At 26.0% G+C, this 23,948-nt stretch overlaps 1 protein-coding gene across 1 annotated transcript in view; it reads right to left on the minus strand.

Moving 5' to 3' along the window:
* LOC122847872 (probable G-protein coupled receptor 158) overlaps positions 1-23,948 on the minus strand; it is a gene marked incomplete at its 5' end in the record, with an annotated part of 47,657 nt that overhangs the window by 11,140 nt on the left and 12,569 nt on the right. Inside the window, 5 exons of the mRNA XM_044145730.1 lie at positions 4,744-4,944; positions 9,137-9,219; positions 9,305-9,365; positions 10,694-10,817; positions 18,106-18,289. Coding sequence (XP_044001665.1) covers positions 4,744-4,944; positions 9,137-9,219; positions 9,305-9,365; positions 10,694-10,817; positions 18,106-18,289 — 653 coding nt within the window. The remainder of the gene's footprint in view (positions 1-4,743; positions 4,945-9,136; positions 9,220-9,304; positions 9,366-10,693; positions 10,818-18,105; positions 18,290-23,948) is intronic.

Below are 23,948 nucleotides of genomic sequence, written 5' to 3' on the forward strand. Positions count from 1 at the left end.
TAATAAGTTCTGTTGGTGACTAACCTTTTTGATTAACACAGTCTCAGATGACTTTTGGTTTAATTTTTTTTTTTTTTTTTATTCAATACTTTTCAACTTAAAATAAAAAAAATACATATATTTTTCTTTCCTCTTGACTTTTAAATTGTTTAATTTATCAATTTTTTATAAAAATAATATTTATATTACATTTATACATACATATTTATTTATATATGTTATATAATGAAATTAAAAAAAAAAAGTTTATCAACTGAGCAACTTTACAAAAAGTTATCATGTGGTTTTTGTGTGGACAAGTAGAAAATTATCCTCATTTAAACAACATGATATTATTTATAAATTTATAACCAGTCCTAATTTGAGCAAGTTAATTTATTTTGTAACTTAAATTTAATATACAAAATACACGTATACGTATCTCAAAAACAAAAAAAAGATAAATGAACAAATAGAAAAAACTGGTAAAACAAATTTATAAATTCACATATGAGTCAGAAAATTGGGTCAAATATTATATAAATAAAAGGGGCTATGTTTATCTTTTTACATAATATTTATATATTTCAACTAATTATCATAATTTATCAAAATTCAAAATTCCAAAAATCATTTTACCTTGCGTTTGGATTTTTTTAATTTTTGAAATAAAATAATAAATTTAATAAAAAAAAACGAGCATCATTTTGAAAATGCAATTTTTATCAATGTCGACAGTTGAAAATCTATTATAAATATCAATCGTCAATGAATTTAAAAAGCAATAGCAAATAAAAAAAAAAAAAAATACAGATTAAAATATTAAAACAATGAATCTTTGTATCTGCCTACTGCATAACTGTTTCATTCTGTATCATCGACTTATAGACGTATTTTTCGCATCAATACTTCTAGATGTGATTGGAAATAAAAAAAAAAGTAAAATAAAAAACAATTTTCAATTTCATGTGACATGGCGTTAACGTATATGTATATAAAAATAAAACTCTCCAATATTTGATGAGAAAAAATGATGCTGTCTATAGAAATAACGAACAATTTTTACGTAAAAAAATAAAAATAATATAAAAATAGAAATAAAAGATGAAAAAAAAAATTTTACTCAATATGTTTTTTATGTTGGTGAACATTTCGATATAAATTTCAAGATAGTGTTTACATGAAATATGTTTCTGAATGTTTTTGGTTTGTTATATATATTACAAAAAATAAAAACATGTATAAAAAAAAAGATGAAACCAAAAAAGGAGAAAGAGGTAAACCACATGAACGAAAAAATAAAAAAAAACAGTAAAAAATGATGTGTTATTTTGAAAAAGTGAAGGTAGTCTGAACATTCGTTTGCTTAAACCCCTGTGGGTGCTGCGTAATCGAAGCTGGGTAATAAATCTTGGGGTAGTTTTACGAACAAAAAAATAAAGAAAAAATATAAAATTTGTAAACGTACAAATATCTTGAGATCTATATATGTATACTCAGCTGAGACTGGCACTTTTGATCCCTTGATTGTATAAAAAAAAAAAAATTACAATAACAATGAAATACGTAAAATTAATTTTTTTCAATTCATATCTTGAGTGAAAGTTTATAATTTTTCTACCGAAAATAAATCAATTTTTATAGTTTTTAAATTTAAAATATAGTAATTTATACATGAATAATAAATTTGAATAATATAATGCTGCAATATAAAATTATATATAATATTTCGTTAATATTTATTAATTTTAAATAATAAATTTATGAAAATTGCCAATTTTACAATTCATTAAACTTTATATTAATTTATTATTATTCATCGATATTCTCATCACATTATCAATCGAAAATTTATAAAATATAACAAGAAATTAAATTGAAAAAAAATCAATTGAAATTTTGATAAAATTAACTTCATTGATCATACTTGATAATGAATTAACAAATAATACAGACTTTGTGATTTATTAGGATATTTCTAAGAACTTCTTGCATACAAATTTATAATAATAATTAATAATTCAAAGATACAAATTCAAGAAAATAATAAATTAAATTAATAATAATTTTTCATTGATAAAAAAACAAAATTCAAATTTAAAAAACAAGACTCTGCAATAAAATTTGAATACTATTTAAAATATTGCAAATGATAAGAAAAAAAAATAATTGAATTTAACTGGTATTTCATATATTTTATAAAAAATTCTTTTATGAATGCAAAGGCTGATGTAAATGGTGATTTATTCACTGAGAAATAAAAAAAAAAAAATTCGATGAAAGCCAATATAATTTAAAAGCACATAACAGTTTAGAGTGTTCTCTATTGTTCATTTATATGCTTTACATGTACATCTATTCAATACAAATGAAAATGAAAAAAATAAAATAATATGTTCAAAAAGGAACAATTCTAATTATTATATATAGAGCCATTCAAATATTTCTCGTGTTACTTTATGAAAAGCCATTTATTAAATTCATGTAATGTTTTTAATTTTAAATTTAAAAATCAAATTTAAAATTCTATGTTACTATTATATAATGACGAGATAATAATTACAGTAATCATGTTATCATTGAATTAAGTTATCAAAACAAAGATGAAAACCCTTACTTGTATACAAATGATATTAAAAATTAACTCATAATTTTTTAATTAAAATTGCAGCTTTAGTATTTTTTTAAAATTTATTTGTTTATTCAAATTTGTCTTTCAATTTAGTTTGTAATTAATGACTGTATTATTTCAACGAGTGAGAATAAAAAGAAAAAAAAAATACAATATGAGTAGAATAAATACTTATTAGTTCAATCAAAAAAATTATTGGATAAAATCAATTTTGTTTTTCTATGAACTAAATCAATTTTTCAATTGGAAAAAAATAATTATATTTATTAAAAAAATATTTTTTCAAATTACTTTTTTATTTCATTATCAATTATAGTAGTTTTTCATTAATTTTATATGAAAAAAAATGATTTTAATTTAAAAATAATTTCATTTATCAATTATACCTGGTAATAAAAAATAAATATATGATACAAAGTTTTATAATTTATATTAGCATATTTCATAAGGCATTTCGCATATCAATGTATTTTAAATTAATAATAATATTTAAAAATATAAATTCAAGAAAGTAAATCTAAAAGTATACGATAAAGTTTTTACTTATTTAATTATTATTTATTTTCGTTCATTTAAATTTTATTCATTACATCAATCAGGTAATAAAATAAAATTCAAAAAAAATAAAAATTTACCACTGAATATTCTTTAAAAAAAAAAAAAAAAAAAAAACTACCTAATACTCCGATGCTTTTTTGAATGGCATTCAAGTATCATCATTAAAAGCATTTATAAAGATTATTTTCAACAAGAGATAAAGCTAGTTTTATAAACTAATATGAATACTCATTTTATTTTTAATAAATAGCAGAATAAAATGAAAATTATACTACATAAACCAAACCAAAAATCATTTCATAAAAACAAAGAAAAATATAACTTATAACTTTGAAATTTCGTTTCAATCCGAGCTTTTAAACTAAGTTGTTTTTAGCAAGTTGAAAATACCCACATAAACTAAAACCAAAAATGATTTTATAGTTTAAATTTAATTTTTTCTTTACTAAATTGTTTTTTTTTTAAGTATTATAAACTAAAAGTATCGTATAATAATTAAATATTGTAGTTGTAATGAGTTTCATAGTGAATTATTAAATACCTTTTTCCTTGATCATATTTTGCGATCGAACTTCCAGGAAATCTAATGTCGTTTAATTTCTTACTTAATATGTTTAGTAAAGTCTCGGGTTGTAGTGAAATAAGCTAACTTAGTTCAAAATAGCTGTCTATATACTGATCAAATGTGAATTTACTGTTGAAATAATTATCATCAAATACTGACACGTGTCATCAAACTTGTCTCAACTGTTTATTTATAAAAAATAAATGAAATTTTATATAAATATATAATTTATTTTTCAAACAAATAAATTACAATTATTTTTCATAAAGAAATGAAAATCAATTATTTTATTTGTAATAAAAATTTCAATATCCTTCATTTCTTTTTTACATTTTTTTTTTATTCAATCTAATTTTTTTATCCTTTTCCTGTAATTTTCTTTCCATGCAATGAGCAACGTAGTTTTCTGTTATTAAAGACTTTCCCTTTGGGCGATGGTTAACCACAAAGGTATTTTTTATTTTTTTATTTTTTACACTTTATATATGGTTTTTTGCACTCTGGGAATTCACAAAGACTATATAGTAAAACCTAAGAGTCACTTAGATTAATCCAACAAAAACCAGATACATTTTACAAAGACGACCTTTTTCATTCATTTTTATAATATTATATTCAACGCAAAAACAAACACGTTATTCCATGAGATAAAGAAAATAAAAATTAAAAATTAATTTTAATTAGTATTGCGCACAACACGTTATAATACTAATGAATAATTTGAAAAATAACTCGACATAACATTTCAAAATATTAACGTGACATTTCATATGAAAAATCAGAAAAAAATTCAAAACCTAATTTTGTTTTTCTTAATAATTCATGAAAATAAATTTATATAAAAATGTTGAAACTCGTTATTTTTAAAATTAAATATTATCAAGAGGAGTATTTTATTTGTACAACATAGTTATGATAAATTCATTAAAACATTTATACAAATATTAATAAAACGAAAATAGTTTTGAAAAAATAAAATAAATATATATGTGTTTATTATAAAACTCACCTTGACGTTGCCAAATTTCCATGTAAAAAGTATAACTGCTGGTAGACATGCAATGATACAGCACTCTAATATGAGTATAGCTGTTCTCATGAGCCAATTGAGGGAAACGACACAGGGTGAACCATCCTCACAAGACTCACAACCTTCAGCACATTGTAGACACTCAAATATTCCATCTAGAGCATATTGGCTGTCTTCTCCCTGTATGTGCAATATTAATATTTAGTATAATATTAGCAAAAAAAATGTAATAAAAATGAAAAGAAAAAAAAAAACCTAACGAAATGAAATTTAAAAAATATTCTTTGTCTTTTATGATTATATTTTTATAAATCATTTTAAAAGAAATAATATAATATTATAATAAAAACGGATAATTGATATTTTTTTTTAAATTTAATTAAAAAATTTTAATGTTAGAGCTTTTTTTTTTCAAATATAAATGAGTTTTTGTAATTTATTTTTTCGTAATATTTTTGAAATTAATATTTGAGTTTGTTATTAAAAATTTTAATGATGTATAAATTATTTTTAAGAATTTTTATAAAACATGACAGTTTAATAATAATTATTTCTGGCTAAAATAGCGTCATTTGGGATTCATAAATTATTAACTTTCACAGCAACTACACCTTCTGGTTATCTGTCTCTATATCTACTATCATATGTTGTGTAAGTGTCACGTACAATCATTTAACATTCTATCATAGTAACAAAAGCTGTCACGTACTACTGAACAAATGTAAAATCATTTTACAAGACTACTCAATTTATAACAAGTACATATATCACATCATTATATGAATATTAACATTGCGTGTTTATAAATTTTAAATAAAACACTCAAACTTATACAGTATTATTTTTTTTTAAATATAAATTAATTTATTAATTATTTCAATTGATTTAATTTTTTTTTCCAAGTAGAAATATTATTCTGTTTATTTTGTAAATGTAAATTATAATAAGATATAATTTTAATTGAAAAAAAATAAAATAAAAACAAAATTATAAAATAATTTTATATTTTGTATATTATATAATAAATTCTGTACTGTTTTTTTTTTTTTTGTAGTTATTATGATGAAAATTTAATTGAAATGGTTATTAGTTAAATTGAAAGTAATTTTCATTTCTTTAGTATAGTACTAAAGAAATTGGTTGTGAGAAGAAATATACACCATACTCATCAATGATCTCTTGGGTAAAATAAAATGAGACAAAGAGAGAGAGAAAAAGTTAGCTTATAGATAAAAAAAAAAAGTGAGTAAGCGAGAAAAATAGAGTGCAGCTGAGTTTGTTGCTCGTTTTATGTAAATGACAAGCTTCCGGGCAGCAAAAAATACTTGAATCTCAAATTACTGATCTCCCTCGAGAACGCGGTATGGTATCACATCCAACCAGCTAAGTACGGCCACTTACTATATATATATATATAATTTACATAGTGTACAAAAAACTTGCAAAAATAATAAATGGAACAAAGAAATTGAAGCAAAAAAAAAAAAACGAATACAAAAAAATTAAATTCGAAATATTAGCCGGAGGTAATTGATATTAAATAATTTATTTTTAAAAAAAAAAGTCTTCTTTATTTGTATAACTGTGTAATATGAAATTTTTAAATATAATTTATATTTTTTTTCATTTAAAATTGTTGTTTTTATTATATTTTAATTTTTTTTTTTGTTATTTAGTAATGTTTTCTCGTCTGAATAATGCACTGTGGTCACTGAGTTTCGATTGTGATTACCATCAATATAGTTGAAATAATGTCCATCCAAGCATCAATCGTAAAACCGCATTAAAATATATATGTGTTTATTGTGATATATGAACTCTATAATGTTTATTTTTACTCGATTGAGAGTAGTTTAAAAATTGTTGAAAATATTATCCTTTCATTGTGTCATTAAATGTCCAAATAAAATTATTTATCTCACGATGTTTATTCCAAAAAAAATATAAATAAAATAAATAAATAAAATTTTTTTAAATAATATATATATAATATATATTTAATGTTTGAATATTGTGCTTATTTAAAATTATCACCAATAAGTAAAATAAATTTTAATAACAAGAAAAAATAAAATAAATTGAATAAATAACAATAATAACAACATCAAAGAAAAAAATATAGAAAACAAAAAAAAAAAGTATATGAAATAGAATGTGCAAGGCAGATTGTCGACAGGTCGAAGAGCAAAACATGATACCATGTAATTTCGTGGTAAATCCCTTGAGACTTTCGCATTAGACGAAATCGCAAAAGTTCAATTTGATCGATACAGATAAAATATATGTACATTGTATATATCATACTAAGAGAAAAAAAAATATAAAGCAGTTGAAAAAGAATAAAAATAAAGTGAAAAAAAAAAAAATCAAACACTTGAAAAAAGTTATAAAATTTTATATTTATGTGATAATAATTGTCAGTTATAAAAATATTAATGATGTACTTTTGGCTGCAGCTGGTTGATGTAGCATTATACATATATTGTGAACTTATAAGTGATAAGATCATTGTGAAAATGAGATATCTAAGATGACAGTAATGGCAGTATAACTGGTTCATGTTGATAAGATCGCTCGAAACTATATGCTCATGAAATCTTACGAGCTTGCAATATGAACTGAGCTAGATATACATATGTACATAGATAAATCTATAACGACGTAAATACATATGTACATATAGTTGTGTATAATCCTAAATATAACCAATCAGTTATCTATTTTGAAACCTATCAAAACACAAAGATGCATTGAAATGCTCAAGGCAGGTTATCAATGTCATAACTGATTTCGTATTTTTGAATATAAATATTACAGCTTTCTCTGCATCCAATCACATTATTATTATATTTTTATTTTTTCAATACACTTGAGATATAATAACAACAAATAAAATGCATACAAATATTTTTTTTAAACGTTGATATTATATTCATTTGAAGTAGCTCATATCAACTTTTTAAACCACTTTTTTTTTTTTTTTTGGCTTTTGGCTTCTCATTATTTTCAATGACGTAGATTTGGCTTTTTCATATTGAATAAAATATATTAAATGAATGCTTGAAAAGAGAAAAATAATAATAATAATACTAATAAAAAAGAGAAAAAATTATTTTAAATGGACCAATAAGAATTTATCTCTATTTTATATTTAAATTTTATTATTTGTATAATAATAGTAATAATTTTTAATAAATATGTTAAATATTAATTTTAATTTTATGTTTAAAAACAATTTAGGCTTACAGATATATTTTTTTTTTTTTGCTAGAAAAGAAACTTTTCTTTTTTATTATTTTTAAAAGTATAATTGTAGTATTTTTTTTGTTTATCTTTACTTTGTATAATTTGTGAAATAATTCGACTGTAAATTTTATAAAGTTTTTAGACCGTATGTTTCTCTTTTCGTAAAGTTGTTGGTATAGAAATAAATTAAACCGACAGAAGGAAAATATATACGTGAGTTAATATTTGTTAATCTGTCTCAAATAACAATATTATTTTTTTTTTTTTTAGCTTTGCATATGTTTTGTATCACGTCAAATTATCATGGACATGTGAAAATTATATGATTGTTGATTTGAATTTTTTATTAATAAAAAATATAAATAAATCTTTAAAAGTTATTACAGTCAGATGAAATTTAAGCACATGTTTATATTATGATCGTCAAAGTCGAATTTTATTTTTTAAACTTTAGTGCATGTTTTTTTTTTTTTTTTTTACTCAAGTTTTTTACGAATTGGTTAAAATAAGTCACGCTCACTTTCGTGATTCTTGAAACTTATATAAAAATATATAAATATATCTGTATAAATTCCATAATCGACTAACAAAAAATAAAAAAAAAAGAAAACAGTTTACCAACAATAAAATGAGATTTTCTTAAACTGAGTATTTTATCGAATAGTATGTACAAACTTTCAAAAACTTTTGTAAATAATATAAGTAATAAACATACAAAAAAAAAAAAAGTTAATAATAAATTTTGTTGAAAATTTTCCAGATGAAAAAAAAATAAATAAATAAAAACCACTAGAATTTTTTTCACGATTTAAATTACAAATAAAACTTGGCAATACTTAGTTACTTGCATATATCAAAAAAACTAAATATTCAATGATGGGATTGAAAATCTAATTAAAACTTTTCAAGAAACATCAAATTGCAAATAATATTTAAATAACTTATTTAAACATTTGAAATGAAAAGTAAGAGTATGCATTTTAATAGAATTTCATTATTTTAAGATCAAAGAACTTATTTTTCTATTTTAAAATAAAAATTGTTTCATTAAAATTTTGTATTGCCACAAATAAATAATAAAAAAAATTGAATTATATATTAATAAATTAATGTACTTATTACTTACAATCATGAGCTTTTCATATTCTTCTTCTATGACCGTTCCATTGTAATATCTCTCGGTTGATTTTGTATCAGGATAATAAAAACCTGAATAAATAAATAAAAAATAAATTTATTAATCAAGAAAAATATATTATTTTAATGAAAATTTAAATTTAAAAAAAAAAATAACCTTTTTGACAGACACATCGATAACTTCCACGTCTAAATCCGAGACCAGGAATAGCGACACACTGAAAAAAAGAAAATAAAAATCAAGTATTATGTCAAGTATATCAACGTCTATATGAAAAATGTTGATTTTTATATGAGAAAAAAAATTAAAAATACATCATCTCGGATGAAAAAAATACTGGCATAAAAAAAAAAAGTAATATGAGTAAAAAGAATGACAGGAAAAAATGAAAAATTATAAAAATAATAATTTTATAAATTTGATATTGCATACAATTATAACCGCCCACTTATTGCCGTCACAAAATAAGCCAAACAATATTAACAAGTATATTTTGTATTCATCTGACATTTCATCATTTCATTGTTTCATGATAAGTGTAGGAAGCAAATGTCACTTGCCACATTATATATCGTGTTGCATATAAATTGCACTTGTAATTTTTTATAACTTTGAAATTAGATTGTAAAATATATACTTTTTTTTTATTTTATAAATGACAAATTAAATGTAATAATATTTAATTATTATTTATTTTTATACTTGAGTATATGTATATTAAATTATATTATCAATTTTTCAATAATAATTTTACTATTTTTAAAAATTTATTGATGTAAATGGAGATTAATTTCACTTCAGTAAATATTGAAAATAAAAAACTAGTTAATCAATAGTTGTAACTCAAATATCAAACATGAAAATAAGAAAAAATAAATATATATATTTTTCTTTATTTGAATACTCTATTCATGATTGAGAGACAATTTTTTTTTTTTTATTGGTTTAAATTTTAATGGTATTACGAGAATTATTTATTTTTATTATTATTATTTTGTTACAAATGAATAAGTTTTATCATTTCTGTTCAAATTTTGTAAACATTTTATGTATATATATTTTTTTTTCATTCTCAAGTTTTAGTTGGGGAAAATGTTGTTAGTGTCGTGGTTACACAAAAAAGTTTTGAATGTTACTACATATATGCTGACCTCTCTTATGAGGTAATATTTCGATAAACTTTTACGATGTCATCACGTGCAAGAAAATGAATGAATAAAATAAAAAATAACCATATAATGTATAAACCATGAAATGTATACACAGTTCTTAAGCTAGCAACATGAATTTATAATTAAACTGCGAAAAGTTGGTTTCAAAAAAAAGGCAACATTGTCTTGAATATTTCATTTTTAATAATTGTTTTTAACTTTGTGTTTATTTATTTTATTAAATCTATAATTTTTGATGAATCGATGAGGATACATATGATTGAAATTAAATAATAAAATAGAAAATAAAGTTATTGATGTTTGTAAAAATATTATTTTTAGAGAGACAACAGATTGATGTTAAATTTTTTTTTTTTTATAATATAATATTTACCTCAGTTGTACGTTTTTTGCACTTGTCGCTTGCAGCAAATATATTAAGCTGTGTTGAACCAGCTGGCAGTGGGCATTGGTCAATATCAACTCTTCGCAAATCTATGTCAATTCCACTAGTACCTCTGAAACATAAAAAATCGACAGAATTGAAAATAAACAAACAGTAAAAAGACAATCTTTTGATGTAAAATGTTTAAAGAATGTTGGTCATTGTTATTTTTACAACAAATAAAAATTGTAAGAAACAGTATACTTGAAGTAGATTGAAAATCAATGACAAAATTCAAGAAAAATAAAATAAAAATAATAATAATAAAAAAATCAAGTTGTCTTAACTGAAAACATTCAATTTATAAATACTTTATATCTGTTTACTTTTAAAACTATTAAGATTAAAAAATAAAAAAATACTTTTTATTGTTAAAATTGAAATGAAAATAACATTCATACTGTTGTAATTATTTGCTTTACAAATTTTATTTAAATAGAATAATTGCTTATTGAAAAACTTGTCTAAAAAATATTAAAAAGACAAATTTTAAAAGCTTTTATATTTGAAGTTTAAAAAATAAAAATATATTGCAATAATTTTTATTGAAAAATATTTTTATAAAAAAGAAAATTTACTATTTATTTATCTAGTGTTGAAAAAAAAAAGTTGGCTATAAAAAATAAACTCAAACACAAGTGAAAATCCATGAGTTTAGTCAGACTCAATATTTACACTTGTTTTCAAGTAATTGATATAAACTTTTATTTATTTCTTGTATTATATTTTTACGAGTTATAGATTTATTAAAAATCAATATACAAAAAAAAAATATTTTTAAATTGTCATATATAAAATTGTGGTGTTAAAATTTACAATTATTATTTTTTATAGGACATTGTGTTTTCTATCAATTAATAATATTGTCATTGAAAAAAAAAATAAAATAAAACTAATAATATTGCCCTTCATTTATTGATTGAAAAAAAATATACTTGTATTATTTATTATTTTACAGTTGAGAACCAACAACTTCAAGATGTTACGAAAATTAAAAAAATTAAAATTGCTATTTATAAAAAATCGTCTAAATTAGGCCACAAAAAAATTGTCTTACAATTATTTATTTTACATATTGTACACTTGTGCTAATATGACCTGATCAATATTCTCAAAAAAAAAAAATAATATCTAAAAATAAAGTGTATATAAACGGCATTGGAAATTTTGTTGAAACAAGATTGAATTTATTTCAAGCTGAATTAGATAAGACTGACGTGAATTTTAACTGGTATCATGAAGAGAACTCGTGCGTGGACTCAAAAAAAAACACACGAGTAATATGTAAAATAAAATTATTTCAATAAGTAAATTCAACTGGATAAATATTACTTATTTTTAATTAAGCAAATAATATATTACGTGAATTTGCTGACTTGTATAAACAATGGCAACAATCTTGAGAAAAAAAATTCTAAATATATGATTTTTTTTTGTTCAAATATTTGTACAAATTTAAGCACTTAATTTAATTAGAATTATTATACCATTGTTGAATATTACTATGAAAAGAAAAAAACTATTTGTTTTTAATCAAAATTTTATTTGTAATAATTTTTTTTTATTCTTTTTTATTTGTCGATAATGGAATACAAATATTGATTTTATAATTTATAACAATTTCAATTATCCTTGAGCTTTTTTCAAGTAAATTCAATTTTATTTCGCATATTATTTCACAATAAAAAAATTAGTATTTACTTGTTAATTTTAGATTTGTTATTAAATATTAATTGATACTTTTTTTATTTATAAAATTATTGTATTTATCAGTTAATAAAAGGAATTACAAAAGTTGAAAATTTCAAAAGAATCCTTGTAATATATTTAATTTATATTGTCACGAAAATTAAGTTAAGAAATGTCTCAGAAATTTATTGAAACAATTAAAATTACCAATTAGTTAAATGTGTATTTCTATCAGAACACACAAATTTTTTATTGAATTTAAATGAACATAATGAACATGCAAATTTTCAGTAGATTTTAATTTGATATTTTATTATTTTTTCTTAAATCTTATGAATTCATAAAACACAATGCAGATGAGATTTAATTTTATTCAGTTGTAAAATTTGTTTTTGCATTTTACTTCTCTCATTTACTACTGCATTCTTATTTTTTCCAGTAATTGTAATTTATATAATTTAATATTAAATAGACAATGTGAAATTCGACATCTGATTCGCTTTTATCACTTGGAGCTGTAATAATTAGAGCATGGCATAAAAGGATAACAAGAAAATATGTTCAAGCCCGGAAGTTTACTAGGAAATGATTCTGATAAGACGAATAAATGAAATATTATATTTCTTGTCTGTATTTTTAACAAAAAGTCAAGTTAACAGAAATAATGTTAAGAAAATAATTATATTTATATTTTATTGTATTTCATTAGAAAAATAAATAAGAATAGTTTTAGAAATATTTTTCGTAAAATCAATAGAAATGTGTTGGGGTAGAGAAGAAAATATACTAGAGTATATATAGCACAACGACGATTGTCACATAAAATTTATAGAAAAGTACAAATCAAGAAAATATAGCGACAAATGTAGACAGCAGTTAAATGATCATGCAGACTCTAAAGATTTTTCACCAGCGTAAAACCACCAACACTTGAACTTTTCAGTACTAAGTAAAGTCAAGCCTCGATACCCTTGTGAAAGTTTAAGTTACTCTGTGACATCTCATTTCAAGTGCAATATATATCTTCGTTGTCTCTCGAGTCACAATTCAATGCCAGTGTGTTGAATTGTTCAAATGTTTTGCATTTTGTTAACAGAATAAACGTTGTTAATATTTTATAAAAAATAGTATATTTTCCTACCTGATAACAAGATTTCATTTCAAAAAATTAATGCGACAAACAATTGACAAAATTGAGTACCCAGTTGTACAGTAAGTAAGCAAATAAATACGGTTTGTAAAATTTTTATATATTGAAGCGATGAACTGCCGAATGGCAAAGATAAATAAAAGATGTAAATGTTGATTGAACTGCGATTAGTCACAAATAATAAGAGAGTTAATGAATTTTTAATTTTAAAAATGATTGAACAGTTTTGACCTAATTTTATTTAATTATTTTAGTCAACGAAAATATTTATTAAAGTTTACTCAGTGTAACCGGTATATAAGATCAGAAACACAGTCATCTTATTCAGTCCAAAATATTAATGGGTTTATAATTTATTGTGATTTTCCAAATTTTGTAGGATGAAGGCATTTAATATTTTTACGATTTTTTTACTATGTGTGATAGGAATTGCATCAGCACAGGTAATGATAAATAACTTTTTCTTAATATGTGCAGAACTATAAATTCAAAAGTAACAGATAACCAAAAAACTATTTTTTTGTATAAATTACAGTTTGATTACACTGTATGGCCACCAAAAAACTTTAATTTCCTGAATTGGAGGCAGAGAATAGTTGCAAAGTATTGTTACAAATATTGCCGCACACCTTCAGCTTGGAAATCACTGAATCTACTTTGTCGACTAAAATGCCCACCACTTCCGACAGAACCGTGGTCAGTAACGGATAAACCTTATGACGTAAATGACGTTACGCCAAGTCCATCGATTGAAAGCATTCCTGAAATTCAATCACCGAGTCTCAGTCCAGATCAACCAGAAGAAGAAAAAATACCAAGCCTAGAAGAACCAGCTGCCCCAGAGGAACCTACTGCACCAGTAGAAGAAACACCAACTCCAGAGGAACCTGCTGCCCCAGAAGAAACACCAGCCCCAGAAGAACCTAGTGCCCCAGCAGAAGAATCTCCGACTCCAGAGGAACCAGCTGCCCCAGCAGAAGAAACACCAGCTCCAGAGGAACCTGCTGCACCAGTAGAAGAACCATCTGCCCCAGCAGAAGAAACACCAGCTTCTGAGGAACCATCTGCACCAGTAGAAGAACCAGCTGCCCCAGAGGAACCTACTGCACCAGTAGAAGAAACACCAACTCCAGAGGAACCATCTGCCCCAGAAGAAACACCAGCCCCAGAGGAACCTAGTGCCCCAGCGGAAGAATCACCAGCCCCAGAGGAACCATCTGCACCAGTAGAAGAACCACAAGCTCCAGAAGAACCTGCTGCACCAGCAGAAGAAACATCAGCTCCAGAGGAACCAGCTGCCCCCGCAGAAGAAACACCAGCTCCAGAGGAACCTGCTGCACCAGTAGAAGAACCATCTGCCCCAGCAGAAGAAACACCAGCCCCAGAGGAACCTGCTGCACCAGTAGAAGAACCACAAGCCCCAGAAGAACCAGTTGCACCAGTAAAAGAATCACCAGCCCCAGAGGAACCTGGTGCCCCAGCAGAAGAAACACCAGCTCCAGAAGAACCTGCTGCACCAGTAGAGGAACCATCTGCACCAGTAGAAGAACCAGCAGCCCCAGCAGAAGAAACACCAGCTCCTGAGGAACCTGCTGCACCAGTAGAAGAACCACAAGCTCCAGAAGAACCTGCTGCACCAGTAGAAGAATCACCAGCCCCAGAGAAACATGGTGCCCCAGCAGGAGAAACACCAGCTCCAGAAGAACCTGCTGCACCAGTAGAAGAACCAGCAGCCCCAGAGGAACCTGCTGCACCAGTAGAAGAAACACCAACTCCAGAGGAACCATCTGCCCCAGAAGAAACACCAGCCCCAGAGGAACCTAGTGCCCCAGCAGAAGAATCTCCGGCTCCAGAGGAACCAGCTGCACCAGTAGAGGAACCATCTGCCCCAGTAGAAGAATCACCAGCCCCAGAGGAACCATCTGCACCAGTAGAAGAACCAGCGGCCCCAGCAGAAGAAACACCAGCTCCTGAGGAACCTGCTGCACCAGTAGAGGAACCACAAGCCCCAGAAGAACCAGTTGCACCAGTAGAAGAATCACCAGCCCCAGAGGAACCTGGCGCCCCAAAGGAACCTGGCGCCCCAGCAGAAGAAACACCAGCTCCAGAAGAACCTGCTGCACCAGTAGAAGAACCGTCTGCCCCAGCAGAAGAAACACCAGCCCCAGAGGAACCTGCTGCACCAGTAGAAGAACCACAAGCCCCAGAAGAACCAGTTGCACCAGTGAAAGAATCACCAGCCCCAGAGGAACCTGGTGCCCCAGCAGAAGAAACACCAGCTCCAGAAGAACCTGCTGCACCAGTAGAGGAACCATCTGCACCAGTAGAAGAACCAGCAGCCCCAGCAGAAGAAACACCAGCTCCTGAGGAACCTGCTGCACCAGTAGAAGAATCACCAGCCCCAGAGGAACATGGTGCCCCAGCAGGAGAAACACCAGCTCCAGAAGAACCTGCTGCACCAGTAGAAGAACCAGCAGCCCCAAAGGAACCTGCTGCACCAGTAGAAGAAACACCAACTCCAGAGGAACCATCTGCCCCAGAAGAAACACCAGCCCCAGAGGAACCTAGTGATCCAGCAGAAGAATCTCCGGCTCCAGAGGAACCGGCTGCACCAGTAGAGGAACCATCTGCCCCAGTAGAAGAATCACCAGCCCCAGAGGAAGCATCTGCACCAGTAGAAGAACCAGTGGCCCCAGCAGAAGAAACACCAGCTCCTGAGGAACCTGCTGCACCAGTAGAAGAACCACAAGCTCCAGAAGAACCTGCTGCACCAGCAGAAGAAACATCAGCTCCAGAGGAACCAGCTGCACCAGTAGAAGAACCACAAGCCCCAGAAGAACCAGTTGCACCAGTAGAAGAATCACCAGCCCCAGAGGAACCTAGTGCCCCAGCAGAAGAATCTCCGGCTCCAGAGGAACCAGCTGCCCCAGCAGAAGAAACACCAGCTCCAGAGGAACCTGCTGCACCAGTAGAGGAACCATCTGCCCCAGTAGAAGAACCAGCGGCCCCAGCAGAAGAAACACCAGCTCCTGAGGAACCTGCTGCACCAGTAGAGGAACCATCTGCCCCAGTAGAAGAATCACCAGCGCCAGAAGAACCTGCTGCACCAGCAGAAGAATCACCAGCTTCAGAGGAACCAGCTGCCCCCGCAGAAGAATCCCCGGCTCCAGAGGAACCAGCTGCCCCAGCAGAAGAAACACCAGCTCCAGAAGAACCTGCTGCACCAGTAGAAGAACCAGCTGCTCCAGCAGAAGAAACACCAACTCCAGAGGAACCTGCTGCACCAGTAGAAGAACCATCTGCCCCACCAGAAGAACTAGTTGCACCAGTAGAAGAATCACCAGCCCCAGAGGAACCTGGTGCCTCAGCAGAAGAAACACCAGCTCCAGAAGAACCTGCTGCACCAGTAGAAGAACCAGCTGTCCTCGCAGATGATACACCAACTCCAGAGGAACCTGCTGCTCCAGCAGAAGAAACACCGACCCCAGAGGAACCATCTGCCCCAGTAGAAGAAACACCAGCCCCAGAGGAACCTGCTGCACCAGTAGAAGAACCACAAGCACCACAAGAACCAGTTGCACCAGTAGAAGAATCACCAGCCCCAGAGGAACCTGGTGCCCCAGCAGAAGAATCACCAGCTCCTGAGGAACCAGCTGCCCCAGCAGAAGAACCCCAAGCCCCAGAAGAGCCGGCAGAAGAATCTTCTGTCCCAGAAGAATCACCGGCCACAGAAGAATAACTCACTCATTTTTTGCAATTTGTTTGACTCATATAAATTTCGTTTGCTCAACTCAAAAAATGCATTCGAACTGCTCAGAAAATCAATTCGTTTTCATACTATAACGCTTGATTCTATCACCAATTGTTGTATAATATTTTTCTATGACCATATTTTTGTGCAAGCACCGATAATTCATAAAAATTATTTTAATAACGTAATCTTAAAAAAAAATTTAGTTCGTAATGAATATCATTACAAATAATTAATAAGCTATGTAAATATATGAATGTTTCTTTTTTTTTTTGCAAATATACAATTACAAAAAATCAAATATTAGGAAAATACTTACTGCAACCTTATTGAAGCTTTATATACATTGTTCAGAACCACTTTTTTGTTATTACTTGTAATAACAAATTAAAAAAACTGGGAATTCATCGATTCACCGACACTATCTCAACCACAAAACTGACTAAAAAATCTTTCTAGCCAAAGATAGTTTTTGATTTAAGTTAAACAATTGAGTTAGTTTCTTACATTGTAAGCGAATCTAATTTAAATACCAACATGAAAACTGTTACCAAGGATATGTAATATTAGCTAAAAAGTATAAGACCTACTTTTATATTCAAACATTTTTTTGTATGATTAAATATAAAAATGTACCTTCGCATAACTCACGATGATTTAATAAGCATTGATATTTATCATTATGATGCAGTTTTAAAAGGTATTAAAAATATCAGCAAAACATAAATAGAAAAATGTTGATATTAGTAACAAATATTTAATAATACGTACTTGAAAAAGTATGTGTCATTGGCGAAACCAAAAAAAGGAACAGTGTAGGTCAACATCCAGATGTTTCCACCACCACAGTCATAGTAAGGTTTTGACCAACGACCATCTTCATATCTCACTGTTAAAATTTCATCATCAATTCTGTCAGTGTGAGTACTTCCATTGCGGGTGTAAGTGTGGTAGCCTGTAAGCAGACAAGAATTGCATTTCATTTTTTTTTTTTATTAAATTCCAGAAATTTCTAGCCAACTGTCAGTGAAAAAGCAATCTTATACAACTCGACAAAAATACACAATATTAACATATGCAACACGTTCAGATATTTCTCATTTATAAAACAATTTTCAAATTTTTTTTTTTTCTTTTATTAGTATTTTTTGTTATTTCATCAAGTTTCTTAAATCAAAAGATAAAAATAAAATTCATCAACTCAGCCATATAGATAAAAATAATCTTGACATAAAAAATATAATTATATAATTTCCAAACAAAAAAATATATTATTATTATTATTCTTACGAATGAAGCCCCATAATTTTAACTTTGATATTTTTAATATAAAAATTTAATTAATTATTTCTTTTATGATAAAAAAAAAAAACGTCTAAAATCTTTCATTAAATAGAAAAAAAGTTATCGACAAGCTTGAACAAAAAAAGAAAAAAGAATAATTTACGAGTTAATTGAAAATTATCTCAATTATAAAAAATATCAAGACAGTATCATTCTAAGTAAAATGACTTCAACAAATTTCCATAAAGTCAAGAGTCCATTTATTATTTCAAAGTGTTACTCAATTATATTGTACTGTATTTATATTATACACGCCATTGATGATTAGACTCTGGCTTTTTAAAAATCTTCATCTTCCATAAAGTGCTTCCTTCCGGCTCAGTGAGTCTTAATCTCATGGTTGCAAATATCCTATCGGTTAAAATAATTCCAGTCTGTACCAGACCGCTATCCTCACTGGGTTTATCTATATATATACTTGTACATTGTATTTTGTACATTTAGCCTCTCTATACGCTTTCAGCGTTGATTCTTATCCTTTTATCTCTCGACAATCTGGATTAAACTAAATAAAGTACTATTTTGTGTTTTGGTTTTAATATTATACGTATGTACATAATGAAATAGCTCAAAATCTGTATTCATTAATTTTAATAAACAACGAAAATTTAAAATATATAATTTAATATTTATAATATTTTATTAAATGTATTATCGAATTTCTCATCGCTATTTCTCTATACTTGACTGATTTAATTAATTCATTTTTTTTTCTTTTTTCAAGTCATAAACATGACAATCACCCAGAAAATTTATGAGATAATTATATACTTATTTAAAAACCATAAAATCATGCCAAAAATAACTAAATATAAAAATTGTAAATTAAGCTATCGCAATTTCTCGAAGCATTGATTTTTTTTTATTTTTTATTTTTTTGCATTTAGTAGTCACATTTTTATACATGAATGCAGAAAAATATATTATGTGGATTTATGTTAAATAATCAGCTTAACTGAATGATAAAATTTTAAATTTTTAACCGAGAAAAAATATAGTTGTAAAGTTCATTATGCTCCAATAGTATGCGGACTTTTTTGAATAATAAAAAAAATGTCCACAAAAACTCTTGATTATTATCTTTTTTTTGCATTTATGTCATCCGGAGTTTAAAAAATAAACTACTATTTAAACTTGTTTAAATAAATATTGTTATAAAATTTAGGGAGAGACAAGCACATGATTAATTCACAGTATGTTTGTTGTCATTACAGTGCACTAGTCATTATCATCAATTAGCATTAGTGTACATTGCAGTATAAGTAACACAAAGCTTATCATGTAATAAACACATTGTCATGATGGCAATAATTATAAATAATTTATTATATAAAAATTATTGATAATTATTAAATAATAATTATTAAAATTAATATTTAATTGTATCTATTTTTTTATATTTTAAATAATTCATAATTTAACTGTTAAATTTTTATAATAAATGGATAGTTTTGTGCATTTTTTTTTCATTTTTTTTTTACATTGGATAAAGTTTTAATAATATTCTTTTTGATTTTTTATTTTTTTTTCTCTTTTCTTGACAGCATTATAAATTTACATAATTTTCCATTTATGAATAATTTTTTTTTATTTTTTAATATAATTTTTTCATTATTAAAAATCATGAAATATTATTGTTAAATAATGGGTTAAAATTATAAATTAAATTTACATTAGATAAGCTTTATTAGTATGAAAAGAAAAAAAATCATTTATCATTTTACAAATAATTTGAATTAATTAAAAAACTGACTTTAGTATGACTTTTTGAAAAATTTTATTTACGTATTGACATTTTGTATATAAATTGAATGAGGTTACATCGTCACTATACAAATTGTAAAATGTATACCACTCTATTTGATAAATTTCAGGTGTAATTTCAATAAAGGACTAGAAGGTCTCATTTACAACTGAACTATTTATTCTAGAAACTCTAGCTTGTGGTGAGTTTTAAGGCACATATTCGTACATAAAATAGAAAGACAGGATGATGCTTCAGCTAACAATGTAACATGGGATTTGATATGGTACTATCTACAGTTTCAATGTACTCTATAAACCTTGCCCTAGGCAAAAAAGCAAGGACGAGAGAGAGAGAGATCTGTATACTATCACATATAGCTGCAAGGGATTTAGGGATTAAAATATATATAAACAGAACAATGTGTTTACGAATCGTGCAAAAAACTGCATTGGTATTTGAGTAGAAAAAAATTTATCCAACTTTCAACTTTAATAAAAAAATAAAAGAAAAAAAATATATATATCATTTATAATACAAAACAAAGTAGATTAATTTATTTTATTTTTTATATTTGTTTTAATTTATTTTATACAGAAAAATTTTAAAATAATAAAATATTAATTTATTCGTTGAAAATTATTTTTAAAAAAACATATATGTCTATGTTTATTTTGAATTTGACTAAGTGCAGAATGAAAAAACTTGGACTATAAATTCGTGTTTTTTTTTTATTATTTATTTTTTTACTTTTTGTATATTTGAAAAGAACGAGTTTAGTTTAAATCGTATTGGAATTTCAATTTACAAAACCAGGATAAGAGATTGCCTTCCAGTCTCGTTGACAGAAACCATTCAGAATGAATAATGTCAAGCCGCAATGCGCCCATAAAACTAACCGCTCAAATACATCATGCAAGTTGAATCTTAGATATCACAAGTTTACATGAGTTTTTATATTTTTATTTTATCTATTAAATAACTACCCTTTATTCATCATTAATCATCAATATTTTAAACTAAATATTTTCAAAATTCATACTATATTTACACTTGAAATACAATTTTTTTTCTTTTCATTTATCAAATGATTAATTGAAAAAAAATATAATTAAATTTTTACAATTTAAATTATAAAAATCAGTCAGGCAAAACAGTTTTTTTTTTTTTAGTTTACTTTGACACAATTGCAAATTATTTTTTCCCGTTTTTTCGTAAAAAATATTCTTGAATTTAAATTAATATATAATTTTAATTTAATGATTAATTTAAATAATTTTTAATGAAAGAAATAAACATAATAATAAAGATACAAATTTAACAATAATAAACTCAAATAGAGTATCAGTATAATTCGACGTTTAGTATATATATAAAGTCAAGACAAAAGTATCAAGAGATGTTCTAACTTTACAGACAAACTTGGCAAATGAAACTTAACTCATGAAACTAATCGTGAATTTTGTAGGCACAAGTATACCTTCAGGCATTGTTACAACTGAACTTTGCTAAAAGCTTAAAATTTTCTTAGTTAACTGACACCAATTTCTTGTATTATCAGTTGAACAAACTATTTCAAAATTTGCATTATATATACAGACGATATTATAAATTCAAACTGACAATTTGGTCAAAAGTGAATGAATTTGCTATGACTTTTGTACAATTCAATTGAAATGAATTTTTGATCTTTTTCAAAGAAATAAAAAGAAAAAAAAAATTAAAATCAATAAATTTATATTGTCTTGAGTAAGTGAATTTGTTCTGGCTTTATTGAAAGCGGAGAATGTTAATAGACTAATACTAACAAAGATGAAACTTTAAATGATATTCACCCTGTCTTGATGTTGCCTTTTGTTGATTAAATTAATCTTGAAAATTATTGAGAGTGCTTCATCGAATATCTGTGAATATTGTGTATTTGTATATTTTACTAAAATATATTTTTTATTTATTATAAATTTGTTTTTCATCAATTTATTTTTTGTTTATTCATTAATAATAAATAAATGAATAAAACCACTGAATTATAATAAAATTAATAAACATAAACAAGTGAAAGTTTACTAAAATATAAAAGAAAATATTTATAAATGTAAATAAGCCAAAAGATTAAGGATTCATCTATCTTACAAAAAAGAATTAATTAAATAAATAATTAAAATAAATAAATTAATCAAAATGAAAATTAAAAGGAATAAATAAATTATTTAAATCGTTTATATAATATATTTTAGTATTTTACAAAAAAAAAAAAAACATCATAAGGGAGTTATTTGAAATTAAATATTTATAATATTGTCTTTTATATATTGTTCAATGAAATTAGTTATGGAATTTACGTGAATTCATTGTCAATTCCGACACAAGAACAATCGTTACACTCGTGTAACATGTTTAAACAATAGAATTATCTATTGTCGTATACTGAATACATCGTAAAATTCATGATTCTCAAATTATACTACGCTACAGATGTGGCGAATTCTACAGATTACAATTTAACACCCAACAAACAAACAAACTTTGAATTTAAATTTTATTATTTTTTATTTATATATATATGCTTTCTTCCAAAATATTAATTATAAAAATACGTGATATAAAAATTTTCTAAACAACAAAAAATGAATATAAAAAAACCATATAAATTACGATGAAAAATTTCAATGTTTTTTTCAACTAAGTATTAATTTTACATAATTATGTTTTTTATTTATATAAATACGTTAAATTAAGAGCAAAAAAAAAATGTAAATATATTTCAATATTTAAAATACAATTAATTTTTTTTTTTTTTTTTAATGCTTTTTAATTCATGATTAAGATCAGCAAATTTTTCTATTTTTTCAAGATTTATTATAATCTTTCTGCGTTGTTTGATATATAAAAATAAAAAAAAAAATTTATATGGCTTTTGTATGGTCACAGTCAGTTGCATGCTCTAGTGATTGAATGATCACTCAAATTAAATGGCAGTCAAGCTTGATTGAATTGATACTTGTGGATCAGCAACTAAACAAGTCATCCGTAAAAATTTGTGAGTTTTCCTATACTTTGATATTAAAGTCTAATCAAATATAAACTTTTCTTATATATACAATTAAAAAACAAAAAAAAAAGGGAGATAGTAGATAAAACCTATCGATTATATTAAACTCATTAATCAATTTACAATTAACTTGGTATATCATGAGATAATCCATTTTGTGTAGCCTAAAAGTTTCGATGCATAAAATCAATGAAATTTTCTAATTTAATCAATCAATTTGAATTTATCTCAAGTTTATTTAATTAATAACAATAAAAAATTAAATAAACAATGAAAAAAATTATTTAATTTTTATTGAAATTTATTTATTTATTTATTCATTCATTTATTTTTCTATTAAATCTATATTTATTTATTTGAAATAGATTTAGAGAAACACTATGAATATTTTAAAATAATTCATGTACTTTAATTATTTGTATTATAATATTGAAGCTTGAATTGCTTTTACAATAATTGTTAGCATGTTTTAAT

This window comes from Aphidius gifuensis, linkage group LG1 (genome assembly GCF_014905175.1).
Source record: "Aphidius gifuensis isolate YNYX2018 linkage group LG1, ASM1490517v1, whole genome shotgun sequence".
Lineage (NCBI taxonomy): Eukaryota > Metazoa > Arthropoda > Insecta > Hymenoptera > Braconidae > Aphidius > Aphidius gifuensis.